Source organism: Oncorhynchus clarkii, chromosome 27 (genome assembly GCF_045791955.1).
Source record: "Oncorhynchus clarkii lewisi isolate Uvic-CL-2024 chromosome 27, UVic_Ocla_1.0, whole genome shotgun sequence".
Classification (NCBI taxonomy): domain Eukaryota; kingdom Metazoa; phylum Chordata; class Actinopteri; order Salmoniformes; family Salmonidae; genus Oncorhynchus; species Oncorhynchus clarkii.
The window spans coordinates 9,078,211-9,092,140 of record NC_092173.1 but is presented as its reverse complement, the minus strand read 5'-3'; the positions used below and the strand labels follow the sequence as shown (position 1 = coordinate 9,092,140).

The 13,930-nt window shown below is 45.6% G+C and overlaps 1 protein-coding gene across 8 annotated transcripts in view; it reads right to left on the bottom strand.

Annotated features, from left to right (window-relative positions):
* The window catches only part of LOC139385489 (ubiquitin carboxyl-terminal hydrolase 2-like), a 40,326-nt gene continuing 26,396 nt past the window's right edge, over positions 1–13,930 (bottom strand). For 2 of the 8 annotated variants that reach the window (XR_011628953.1, XR_011628951.1), the window contains exons 4-14: positions 7,047–7,097; positions 6,044–6,170; positions 5,801–5,912; positions 3,598–3,708; positions 3,303–3,367; positions 2,710–2,813; positions 2,427–2,586; positions 1,949–2,053; positions 1,727–1,847; positions 453–759; positions 1–409 (exon numbers count right to left, since the gene is read on the bottom strand). Coding sequence is in view for 1 of the 8 variants with exons in the window: in XM_071130589.1 (XP_070986690.1) it covers positions 675–759; positions 1,727–1,847; positions 1,949–2,053; positions 2,427–2,586; positions 2,710–2,813; positions 3,303–3,367; positions 3,598–3,708; positions 5,801–5,912; positions 6,044–6,170; positions 7,047–7,097 (1,041 nt within the window). In the remaining 7 variants the exon portion in view is untranslated. Of the gene's footprint in view, positions 760–1,726; positions 1,848–1,948; positions 2,054–2,426; positions 2,587–2,709; positions 2,814–3,302; positions 3,368–3,597; positions 3,709–5,800; positions 5,913–6,043; positions 6,171–7,046; positions 7,098–10,910; positions 11,526–13,930 lie in introns of those variants that run through there. The other 6 variants (XR_011628952.1, XR_011628954.1, XR_011628956.1 and 3 more) reach the window with 6 other exon arrangements.

The window sequence follows — 13,930 nt, the reverse complement described above, 5'->3', positions numbered from 1 at the left end:
TTGAAACAATGTCTTTTAATATTGAGGCGATCTCGAACAAGAAGAGAAGAAGGTGCGGTCGGGACGAGAGTTTGGTTTGTTGCAGTGCATTGAGAGGGACTTCGGAGACGGAGACGATTGGTTTTTATTGCCTGGTGATGCTCCCCTGTCTTAACCTAACACATACTCTCTGAGACACACACACACACGCACCACACAAGCACAGGCCGACTCCTCCGACCACCCTGCTCTCCAAGAGCAGAGAGAGAGCGATGTGGCAGAGAGAAAAGAGAGTGAGGAGGGCTGGGTTGAACGGCAACTGCAAAGATGACAGATTCCTGTAGTGTTTCCATAGTCTGAGGGTGGACGTCCAGCAGTAGAAGTAGCCTCTCTCTGTTGTGGATGTAGTTGGGGAGGGGGGAGTAGTAGCCTCTCTCTGTTGTGGATGTAGTTGGGGAGGGGGGAGCAGTAGCCTCTCTCTGTTGTGGATGGAGTTGGGGAGGGGGGAGCAGTAGCCTCTTGTGGATGTGATTAGTCCTAAAGGGCCTGGCTTCGCCCTCCTCCTCCTCCCGCCCGCAGTGCCCTCCACCTCCTCCTCCTCCCGCCCGCCGCCCGCAGTGCCCTCCACCTCCTCCTCCTCCCTCCCGCCGCCCGCAGTGCCCTCCACCTCCTCCTCCTCCTCCTCCGGGAGGCCCTCACATCCGCGAGGAGGAGGCCAGCTCGTAGAACAGCACGTAGGCGTCACTGCTGCGCACTTGGCTGGAGGACATTGGCGATACTCTGTGAGGGGAGAGAGGAAGAGGGGATGCATGTGAATGAGCTGTAATGTTGTTGACAGTCCTACCAGTGCAACGAATTGACAATATCATTGGAGAAATGCAATTATGTTGAACTGGGAACAGCCATATTGAGGCTCCCTTCCACTATTATGTCACAAAACCATGAAAATGGATGGTGTATTCAGACGGTTGTTTTCTAACAAAAGGTACTCGTTTTACGGGCAGAGAGTTTTTAGAGTAACCTTGCGTGGGTACTATCATACTGTGCATTAAGCACAGAGAAGGTTAAAGGGGGAAAGGGAGAGAAAAAACAGGAGAGAGAGAACTGCATAATGAATGAGAGCGGAGTAGCAGGGAAAGAAGACACAGGTAGCTGCTGGGAGAGAGAGAGAGAAGCAGATAGGCTCTCACGAGGCAATGAGTGGGAGAGAGGTGAGAGAGCGAGGAGAAGAGAGGGGGAGGCGGAGCGAGGGAGGAGGTAGGCTACTGCACACTTGACAGAATTTAGGGGAGGTACTGTTATTAAGAAAGCAAGTAGCTCTGGGTGAATGGTATGTAGCCAGCAAGCAGGACAGACCGACAGACGGACGGACACAGGCTCTTCATGTCCTCTCCCTGACAGTCTCTGCTCTAGCACTCAACATGAGGCCCAGCAGATCATTTGTTACACAGAGGTCCTACACTGTGGTGGTCCATTCTAAACAGCATCCTATTTCCTACTGTATAAAGTGGTGCACTACTGTTGACCAGACTAGTGATAAAAGTAGTGCACTATAAAGGGAACAGGGTGCCATTTCAGATGTATGCAGTGAGGTGGAAGAGGGCTCTAATGTTCTAATCAGGAGAATTTCCAGTGTTCTAAGATTTCCAGTCGATTCAACGCAAATGAGCTCAGTTCTGAGCAGTATGGTTTGCTAGCAGAGCCTTGTGGGTAGTGTAGTGTCATAAAGGGAGAGGGAAAGACATACCTGGAGTCATTGAACGTGTACCATTCTCCCGAGGTGGGGTTGCGACAGTACGCTGTGTAGTGGCCGCCCATGGTCGTGCCTGAGTGATTGGACACTGCGTACAGGTTATAAACTGCATTTACTGTGTGGGGGGGGGGAAGGGACAGGGGAAAGAGAGGAATCAGTAGAATCCCACTGTGGTACCTCGACGGACGATTCTACCCGACAGACGATGGTACTCACTGCTGTTTTCCGAGGCAAACTCCCTGAGGTCCAGTTTCTCCATGGGGAAGTTGACAAATGTGGACAGTTTGCTGGTTCTCCGCGCTTCAGAGAAGCGTTTCAGATCTGGACACGTAGGTGGGTAAAGGACAAAACAGTGTAGGGAGGAAGTGTCTGTAAATACACAGAGACGGGGGCTTCATATGGAACCTTGGGTGGGTTTCACATGAAGGTTGACATGCATACATTAACCCATAGGCAAGCCTCTATAGTAACAGAGAGCACTTCTAGGCTGGTCCCTGATCTGTGTGTTTTAGTTGAACCATAACCAACTCCTCAGACTACAATTGTCTCATGCATGACGTGTTGGCATATGCACATTATATACAGATCTGGGACCAGGCGTCAGCCAACTCCTCTCTCCTCTATAACATCTAATGGGATAGAGTACTATCAGACCAACGGAGCCCACAAATATGAGCGGCTTGAGAAAGGATACGAAGCACTAAGATCTTGGGGAATTTCTGTACAGTGAACTTCTTTGTGCATCGTCTTCTGGCTTTACACCTGTAGCACGTTGGTTTTTCATCTCCGTCGAGCACATCCTCTTTGGTGAAGAGACTCACGCAGTCCATCAGACTCACTTCTCCGTAGCCCTTCTTGACACATAGACACAGGGCACATTTAGGCGACATAAAAACGCTGGGACTGTATGTGGGTCTGGTGAAGGGTGAATGTGCAACACTGCGGGGAAGAAGCTGGTGTGCATTGTCGACACTGACCTTGGCGATGGGTAGCGAGAGATCCCAGAAGGGGTCAAAGACAGTGGAGCAGTAGCCACATGTGCTGCACGTCAACGAGCTCTTCAGCTGACCCACAAACAGGTCTGTGGAGGGCAGGCCAGAAAGGGACCATTACTACCCCCTCACACACACACACACACACACACACACTCAGACACAGACAGACACACATGCATGCACGGCAGATTGATGTTGCTTGCCATGAATCTTGCCCTGGAGGCAAAACTGAGCAATTTCCGCTAGATGGGCCAGCTGCAAAGTCGAAATTGCCTAGTTATATCATAAAAATGTATGATAACAAAAAGTTGCTTTTTGGTCTTCATTTAAGGTTAGGCATCAAGGTTAGTGATGTGGTTAAGATTAAGGTTCAAAAAAGGGATTCATTTGACTTTGTGGCAGTGCCAGCTAGTGACCACTCTGCAGAGCTGCCCCCAGGGAAAGATACATGACAATAAATGCCAACCTGCGCACACACGCACGACATCAACAGACTACACATGACCAGGAAACACAATTTATTAACAGCACAGAAGCGTTACTCAACCCCTGTGGGTGTTGATGCGTGCCCTTACCCACTACTTTGCTGTCCTCTCTCTCCAGGTACTTGCTCCACATTCTATCCCCTTTCTCTCGGTCACTGTGGGAGGGACGACCGGACAGGAGAGGGTGTGTCAGTATTCATGCTCACTGCTCCCACACCCTCCCCTCTTGTAAACCCACGAGGCGTCACGCCTCCACACCCACTGATGTGTACTAATAATATGGGACATGCTGCAGCCCTGGCTTTGTCCTACTCTCCCAGTTAACATTCTCTTGACCGTAGTCCTACGGTCGTTCACGGAGAGAGAAAGAGCAGGAGACACTTACGGCAGGTGGTCAAAGTCCTCCGAGCTGCCCCGCGGCCGCACCGTGACCCGGTTTACCTCGTTGTGCAGCCCGTCCAGCAGGAAGCGCAGGAACTCCTGGGCGTCCTGTTGGCTGGAGGGAGGGACACAGACAGACATTGGAAAATCATCTACAATACCATTCCCTACAGATGTAGGATCTTAGGAAATGTCAAACTTGCAGTGCATTTGAAGTTTTAAAAACGCTTCTGAAGTTTGTCATTTCCACTTTGAAATTTCTGACTTGATTTTCCCTTACGAAAAATGTATCAACCTCTACAAAAATGTCTGTTAATTATAATCCACACAATAATTCACATTACCTGTTGCGGCAGAATTATTCTCCTGCTGTAGCAAACTGGCTCAAATTAAGATCCTACATCTGTATAAAGTGCACACATGTTACTCTAAGGCCCATAGGGCTCTGCTGTTATCAAAAGTAGTGCACTACAGTGCCTTGCGAAAGTATTCGGCCCCCTTGAACTTTGCGACCTTTTGCCACATTTGAGGCTTCAAACATAAAGATATAAAACTGTATTTTTTTGTGAAGAATCAACAACAAGTGGGACACAATCATGAAGTGGAACGACATTTATTGGATATTTCAAACTTTTTTAACAAATCAAAAACTGAAAAATTGGGCGTGCAAAATTATTCAGCCCCCTTAAGTTAATACTTTGTAGCGCCACCTTTTGCTGCGATTACAGCTGTAAGTCGCTTGGGGTATGTCTCTATCAGTTTTGCACATCGAGAGACTGACATTTTTTACCATTCCTCCTTGCAAAACAGCTCGAGCTCAGTGAGGTTGGATGGAGAGCATTTGTGAACAGCAGTTTTCAGTTCTTTCCACAGATTCTCGATTGGATTCAGGTCTGGACTTTGACTTGGCCATTCTAACACCTGGATATGTTTATTTTTGAACCATTCCATTGTAGATTTTGCTTTATGTTTTGGATCATTGTCTTGTTGGAAGACAAATCTCCGTCCCAGTCTCAGGTCTTTTGCAGACTCCATCAGGTTTTCTTCCAGAATGGTCCTGTATTTGGCTCCATCCATCTTCCCATCAATTTTAACCATCTTCCCTGTCCCTGCTGAAGAAAAGCAGGCCCAAACCATGATGCTGCCACCACCATGTTTGACAGTGGGGATGGTGTGTTCAGCTGTGTTGCTTTTACGCCAAACATAACGTTTTGCATTGTTGCCAAAAAGTTCAATTTTGGTTTTATCTGACCAGAGCACCTTCTTCCACATGTTTGGTGTGTCTCCCAGGTGGCTTGTGGCAAACTTTAAACTACACTTTTTATGGATATCTTTAAGAAATGGCTTTCTTCTTGCCACTCTTCCATAAAGGCCAGATTTGTGCAATATATGACTGATTGTTGTCCTATGGACAGAGTCTCCCACCTCAGCTGTAGATCTCTGCAGTTCATCCAGAGTGATCATGGGCCTCTTGGCTGCATCTCTGATCAGTCTTCTCCTTGTATGAGCTGAAAGTTTAGAGGGACGGCCAGGTCTTGGTAGATTTGCAGGGGTCTGATACTCCTTCCATTTCAATATTATCGCTTGCACAGTGCTCCTTGGGATGTTTAAAGCTTGGGAAATCTTTTTGTATCCAAATCCGGCTTTAAACTTCTTCACAACAGTATCTCGGACCTGCCTGGTGTGTTCCTTGTTCATCATGATGCTCTCTGCGCTTTTAACGGACCTCTGAGACTATCACAGTGCAGGTGCATTTATACGGAGACTTGATTACACACAGGTGGATTGTATTTATCATCATTAGTCATTTAGGTCAACATTGGATCATTCAGAGATCCTCACTGAACTTCTGGAGAGAGTTTGCTGCACTGAAAGTAAAGGGGCTGAATAATTTTGCACGCCCAATTTTTCAGTTTTTGATTTGTTAAAAAAGTTTGAAATATCCAATAAATGTCGTTCCACTTCATGATTGTGTCCCACTTGTTGTTGATTCTTCACAAAAAAATACAGTTTTATATCTTTATGTTTGTAGCCTGAAATGTGGCAAAAGGTCGCAAAGTTCAAGGGGGCCGAATACTTTCGCAAGGCACTGTATATAGGGAATAGGGTGCCATAGGGCTCTGGTCAAAAGTAGTGCACTACATGGGGAATAGGGTGCCATTTCACAGGTAGCCTTGGTGAATAGCTAGTTGAGGAACAACACATACTTGTATCCCACAAATCGGGGGGCGTATCTCTGGATCTGAGTTTTGAACTCTGAGGGGCCGACCGCCTCGCTGCTCGAGGACGTCCACATGGTCTGGAGGAGCTTGGCAAATTCTAGAAGCACAACCAGGAAGATAGATCAGATTCCCTCGGAATAGGGGTAGACATTGTAAAATGGGGGACTGGCTGGTAAATACTATGTTTAGCATTCATTGACTGCAGGGGACTTAGGCTAGCTGTCTCACCCTCCATGAGCGCCCCAGTGTTGGTGCGGCTGTTTTTGTTAAGGTCGCGTCGGTGGGAGTTGTGGAGGCAGTAGTCCCGGAGGTTGTGCGTGTTGCTGAGACACTGCAGGATGGAGTTCATGAAGCACTGTAGAGACACACACACACACAGTCTTTAGAAGAGGGTTAACACACACACTACCATGCTGTTTGTGGTGCAGGAAGTTACAGCTTCAATATCGAGATTGTTGAGAAATATATATATTTTTTAAATTCCTGCATACACAATAATTTGACAATTACGGTTTCAATGTTGAAGACAAATGAGGTGAAATCGTGTCTGCTGAAGTTATTTTTAGATGTTTGTTTGTTACATACATGCATGCAGGCATGGAGTGGCAGGTAGCCTAGTGGTTAGAGCATTGGGACAGTAACCGCAAGGTTGCTAGATCGAATCCCCGAGCTGACAAGGTAAAAATCTGTCACTCTGCCCCTGAACAAGGAAGTTAACCCACTAGGGTCATTGTAAATAAGAATTTGTTCTTAACTGACTTGCCTAGTTAAATGAACAATTAACATCACATGTTACACATGCTAGCAAGGAACAGCGGGCTGAGTGAATGAAAGGTAGCAGGGATAGAGAGGGCGAGAGACAGTCCCCCAGCTGGTACAGAGTGCAGCAGAAACACTCTGATAAGGTTACGGTGCAAGTAGACAGTTTATTTCGGGACCCATCCTTCTCCCTGTTGCCTGGCAAATGCCCCCCTCCCCTGTCCCCTCCCCTCCTGTTTGTAGAGCCATGAGATGGCATGGCAAATCATCTCAGCTAATGGAAATAGACTAGCTAAGGGAAAGTGTTTGTGATATCAAAACACAGCCCTTAAGCCGATGGCAGAGGACATGTGGATTACACTACTTTTTCGGTACACTGACAATATTCCACATTTATTACACAACACACATGAATAGAGGCCTAAATATAGTATAAATGTGTGTGTGTGTGCACACCCAGGCCACTACTTACGGTATTTCCCAGGTTCCGTAGGCCCACCAGGCCCTGGGTGCTCTTGGAGTTCTGGGGAGGAGAAGAACACGACAAGGAAAACCATTTACGACAAAAGCACACGAGAGAATGTGATCTGGCCCTACGGTGGAAGGACGTGTGCGATAAACATGGGGGGGGGGGGCCATGCTCGGAAAACGGGGGCCGTTCTACTGTAGGTTAGGCGACTAGAAACGCTGTAAGATGTAAAGATGGACATATTCTTTGTCGAACATTAGCCTGTTCCTGTTTCAATACAAGGGGAATCACGCCGTACCTCAGATGTGCAGCATTCCCGACACAACTGAAAAATCTTTAAAAAGGCTTTAAAAGTGGATAACGGTCTACGAATGTAGAATAAGGGCTTTGTAGAAAAGAACATGACTGACGTCACTGCAGTTTAATTATATAAATTTCAGTCGTTTTATAATTGAGTAGTAATGGAAATAATTACCAAAGCACCAATATGACTGTGGACAAAACTTTAAATGAAGTACATATCTCTTTAATATGGAATGCAATGTGTTGTGCCTTAAGGCCTCTGTAGAAATGCTACAATCAATTATTTATGCCTCGTACTTTGAACATAAGTGAACACAAGGCCCCATCACAATGATACAGGCCCCACATTTAGACCAGGAGGAAGGGAGACTGGGAAAGGTAGAGTACAATTCACGCAGAGTCAGACAGGCCAAAAACCTGACACAATTATGTTTTTATGGGTTGATGTAGAGCACAGCGCTGCTGGGGCACAGGAGAGGGAACCCAATCCAGCTTCCAGTGGACCTCAATATAACACTGAAGTGACCCTGACTGAAGCTCTCCAGCAACCCTCACCTGCATGTTCTGTTCCGGGCTGGCTCATATAGCCTCCCTCCCTAGTCTCTCCCCATGACCGCAGGAGTGACCAATCACCACAGGACACACAGTGAAAAACAGACACACACCCATGTGCTCCTGGTGTCTGGGAGTTCAACCAGACAGTGTGTTCCAGTTATGAGAACACAAACTTGGGACGGGCTGTAGCGTTTCACTATTACATAAATAACCCAACGCCATCTGTCCCCCTTTCCCAACAGGATAGAAAAACCCATCCAACAGTTTAATTAACTCAGGATTATCTAAATCCTTCTTTCTCAATTCCAACGTAAAATAAAGTGATTTATTAGTCCGCGACCACATGAACAAAACATTTCCTGTTGTCAGTTATTGGTATACAGTCATTTCCTTGTAGTGGGTTGGTTCCTACTGTCCGAGACAATATATCTCATTTTCCCCCTCGTGTTCACTTGTTCACTTCCCTTCATTTGAAAGGAATTGACTGGTATGATTCCTTTTGTAGCCCACACAAATCCAATGCTTTTACATTTGTGGCAAGTAGTGTGTGAGTGTAGGCTACACTTCAGGAGGAAGGGCAGATTATTAGGTCGCTGCAAGGCAAGGATCATACTGGATAATGCTCATAACAAACTCACACCGCTTTTCACCTCCAGAAGAGTTTTCCGGAATGAGCCCCATGACGTCACCATGTGCCGTACTTTGCTGAGTAATATCATCAGAGCCCAAAATAGCACCTTTCCTTCAGAACTGGCTGCCGCGTTCCCATTGGCTGGTTGCTGTCAGAGCGGTGTGACTGTCACTGCAGAAGTCATCCTGACAGCCTCTCTCCCAGGGAACGCTATTTTTACATGAACAAGCTAGAGGACAATATGACAAACGCACTTGGTCACACTCACAACATCTGGCAAGGGCATTAGTGTGACTTACTGATGAACTGACTGACCGACCAGTGTTCTTCTTTGGACTAGCAACAGATGAATCCGTGTCCCCCATTATGAAAATGTCTTATTCATTAACCTTTGATGGTAAACTTAGTTATAGAACTCTTAGTCTTCACAGTGGTATGACAAGCCCCAGCACATGCAAGAAGCCCACTGCTGTTAATCATCATAGCAGTGCACCAATCACCTTGTGATCGGAAAAGGTTGCCGGTTCAAACCCCCCGAGCTGCCTGCGGTGAAATTTGCAGAACAGGCAGCATTACCGGCTTCAATATCCCTGTATACTGCCCCTGTGCTGCTCCCAGCCTGCGTTGTGTGACAGCAACAAATGAAGAATATCTGTGCAAAAGGACCAATATTGTACTCTCTGTCTGAATGCTAGCCGTGCAGGTCCCATGCTGTCTTGCCAACTCCTATTGTCATGCCAGAACACTTCTAGGACCAGGCTATGTGGAGCGTTAAAACATGCCCAGGCACATCCATTACTCCAATCCATGATGGAGGCCATTCAGTAGTAGGCCGTGTTTGGTTCAAACTGTAGCTACAGTAGTCCAATCTCTCGTCTACAGTCATTCCATCTACAGATACAAACGTGGGCCTGGTTTTCACGTAACACAGAGACTGATTAATGAATTGCCTTGCACTCGGAATGTATTTACACATACCATGATTACTGCCACCACACTACCAATCCGAGACATTTGATTTAAATGTTATCTGTTGTTTTGCTGTTTTGGGTTCCGTGGCCCTTGGCCGTCACTGACATCGATACTGAGCTGAACTATCTCATGATGAAACAGGTACAAGTTGAGCCCTGAATGGGTTGAATAGGCCTGGCCTGCCTGACACGGTTCCACCTTGCTCCATGGAATGCGCTATAATCATTAGCTGGCAGCGGGGTTGTGTTGTGTTGATGGCTGCTGGAGATGGAGAACAGCATGTTCTAATCTCCCTGTGCCTGGCCCCTGTTGGGGGACAACAACAACAGCAACCCACCAACTGTCTTCACATGGAGTGACTGACCAGTCATGGATGAGTCATGGATGGACCAGTCAAGGGCCAGCTTAATCAATTGATATTTACATCCACTTGTCTCTCAAGACTATTCAAGACCAAGATAATGCACTGAAACAATAGCAACACGTTCCCAAAACAGGTTATAGAAAAGCCTCGCAAGACCTAATATTAGCCATAGATAAAACATGAGGGACAAGTGAGAAGAAAAAAAAAAAACACTCTTCATTGTGATAGCCAGATACTAGCGTCTGCCACAGGCTTTCGCCTCATGAGAGCGAAGCCTGGGAGCCAAAGATAGAGTAGCCAGGCGCTTTCAGTCATGCCGCTCCGCTCCTTCTATTGAGTTTGTTTCCCTGAAACGTTCAATACACTCTCTCTAGGAGGAACCCCGATTATTGAAGATGATCAATGAAGTGTCAACGTTGAAGGTTGTAATAAAATAGTCAATCATTAGACTACAGTGGGTGACTGTTGACCAACGAGTTATCCAGTCACTGCTAGAGCCATAAACACCATTAGCTCATGTCAGATGATTTCAACATCAGTCTGAAAATAGACCCCTTGACCAACAATTGTACCTTGATTTGTTTCTCTCTATGGACATGGAATTATGGATAAAAATAGCGAGGGGGTGGGATATATTGTCCCATACGATATCACAGATGTTGCATAATAAAAAAAGAATACAAAACCCCATTCTAAATATATTCTGATACAGGCCTAGGCTATGTAATATAATGTATCAAAGGCCTGCTATGGAGTGAGATTAATTTGAGATTGTATAACTAGTCTAATGACCTGCCAGAATACTGATCCTCCACAGAGGTTTAGCGGGGTTTAGGCTACTGCTAGAGTGACTGCAACGCTATATCGCCGTCAATGCCGTGTAGAAGAACCCCTAGTGTTTTTCATCCAGGAAACGCAACATCAATCCTAGATCCTTATTGATTAACAACACATATATATTACTGTAACTAATTCGCAGACAAACATTCGATAGTTTATCTTGGTGCCAATATATCCTCTCTTGTTTTTTTAAATGTTTTACCTTGGCTTGATTAATGAGAAGTCCTACAAAGGTTGACACCAGCACGGAGCCAGACATGCTCGAGCTTTTCCGCCGCATCTCTTGCTTCAAGAACGGGAAAACCGAGGCCGGGGGTTCTTCGGGTACGGTCACCGTGTATGACTGTCTCATGCTGGGCATGATGACTGTCTGATATAGTCGGCTACCGGTGTGTTCTGATGCTCTGCCGGTATCAGGCAGATAGAGCCGGTGCGCTCTTGATTCACCGGGAGTTGCGCTCGTTCTCCTGATATTCTATGTCGCAGGATCTTTGTATGAAAGTGTAGCCTACGTTACGAATATATCAGTATTTTTGCTCGAGCTTGTTCGTTTCCTTTTTGCGGTTGTCATGAAAAACCGAGCCATTCATCTCATCTACACTTGATTTACAAGCGATATATACCAGACTGACACTCCTGATATCATGAAAAAACACATAAACAATACATGAATGAAATAGTTTCGCAATGAAAACAGACTGAGCAAGGTCTTTTTTTCTCCCCTATATATTTCAGAAATCGAAGACCTTGAGTATACGCAAATCAAAACAATTTCACTCGTGCAGTATATCAATCACCGGGCTGTTTGAGAAGTAAATGACCACTGCCTCTCCATCGTTTTTACAACCCCGAAGACACGCCTCTTTTCGGTTTAGTACTACAGACGTCAGCCGCTGCCACAAACCTCTCCGACGTCAAACACCATCAGAGTGGTCCATTCACATTTCTACGAATTACGTTTATGCTTATTACTCGAATGGTGCTTCCGAGGACACCCGTGGAACATTCATTCCCGTTGTCCATATATCAAGCAGAGAGATACAACACATTCACGGTCGAATAAGGCTTTTCTGAAGGGCTACTCAGCGTGAGACCCATACATTCAACGCAGGACTACATTTCAGAGGAGTACAGTATATCGTGTTGGGGAGAGTAGGCTACTACTACTGTACTACAAGCTCATAATCTGTTAGGCTATTGACCATGGCTGTAATAATACATCTCTTCATACAGTTGAAGTCGGAAGTTTACATACACCGTAGCCAAATACATTTAAACTGTTTTTGCACAATTCCTGACATTTAATCCTAGTAAAAAATCCCCGTTTTAGGTAAATTAGGATCACCACTTTATTTTAAGAATGTGAAATGTCAGAATAATAGTAGAGAGAATGATTTCTTTCAGCTTTTATTTCGTTCATCACATTCCCAGTGGGTCAGAAGTTTACATACACTCAATTAGTATTTGGTAGCATTGCCTTTAAATTGTTTAACTTGGGTCAAACGTTTTGCATAGTCTTCCACAAGCTTCCCACAATAAGTTGGGTGAATTTTGGTCCATTCCTTTTGACAGAGCTGGTGTAACTGAGTCAAGTTAGTAGGCCTCCTTGTTCACACACTCTTTTTCAGTTCTGCCCACAAATTGTCTACAGGATTGAGGTCAGGGCTTTGTGATGGCCACTCCAATACTTTGACTTTGTTGTCCTTAAGTCATTTTGCCACAACTTTGGAAGTATGCTTGGGGTCATTGTCCATTTGGAAGACCCATTTGCAACCAAGCTTTAACTTCCTGACTGATGTCTTGAAATTTTGCTTCAATATATCCACATCATTTTCCTCCCTCATGATACCATCTATTTTGTGAAGTGCACCAGTCCCCACTGCAGCAAAGCACCCCCCACAACATGATGCTGCCACCCCCGTGCTTCACGGTTGGGATGGTGTTCTTTGGCTTGCAAGCCTCCCCCTTTTCCCTTCAAACATAACGATAGTCATTATGACCGAACAGTTGTATTTTTGTTTCACCAGACCAGAGGACATTTCTCCAAAAAGTACGATATTTGTCCCCATGTGCAGTTGAAAACCGTAGTCTGGATTTTTTTATGATGGTTTTGGAGCAGTGGCTTCTTCCTTGCTGAGCGGCCTTTCAGGTTATGTCGATATACAGTGGGGCAAAAAAGTATTTAGTCAGCCACCAATTGTGCAAGTTCTCCCATTTAAAAAGATGAGAGAGGCCTGTAATTTTCATCATATGTACACTTCAACTATGACAGACAAAATAAGAAAGAAAATCCAGAAAATCACATTGTATGATTTTTAATGAATTTATTTGCAAATTATGGTGGAAAAATAAGTATTTGGTCAATAACAAAAGTTTATCTCAATACTTTGTTATATACCCTTTGTTGGCAATGACAGAGGTCAAAAGTTTTCTGTAAGTCTTCACAAGGTTTTCACACACTGTTGCTGGTATTTCGGCCCATTCCTCCATGCAGATCTCCTCTAGAGCAGTGATGTTTTGGGGCTGTTGCTGGGCAACACAGACTTTCAACTCCCTCCAAAGATTTTCTATGTGGTTGAGATCTGGAGACAGGCTAGGCCACTGCCCTTGCTGATGGATGGAGGTTTTCACTCAAAATCTCACGATACATGGCCCCATTCATTATTTCCTTTACACGGATCAGTCGTCCTGGTCCCTTTGCAGAAAAACAGCCCCAAAGCATGATGTTTCCACCCCCATGCTTCACAGTAGGTATGGTGTTCTTTGGATGCAACTCAGCATTCTTTGTCCTCCAAACACGACGAGTTGAGTTTTTACCAAAAAGTTCTATTGTTGTTTCATCTGACCATTTGACATTCTCCCAATCGTCTTCTGGATCATCCAAATGCGCTCTAGCAAACTTCAGACGGGCCTGGACATGTACTGGCTTAAGCAGGGGGACACGTCTGGCACTGCAGGATTTGAGTCCCTGGCGGCGTAGTGTGTTCCTGATGGTAGGCTTTGTTACTTTGGTCCCAGCTCTCTGCAGGTCATTCACTAGGTCCCCCCCGTGTGGTTCTGGGATTTTTGCTCACCGTTCTTGTGATCATTTTGACACCACGGGGTGAGATCTTGCGTGGAGCCCCAGATCGAGGGAGATTATCAGTGGTCTTGTATGTCTTCCATTTCCTAATAATTGCTTCCACAGTTGATTTCTTCAAACCAAGCTGCTTACCTATTGCA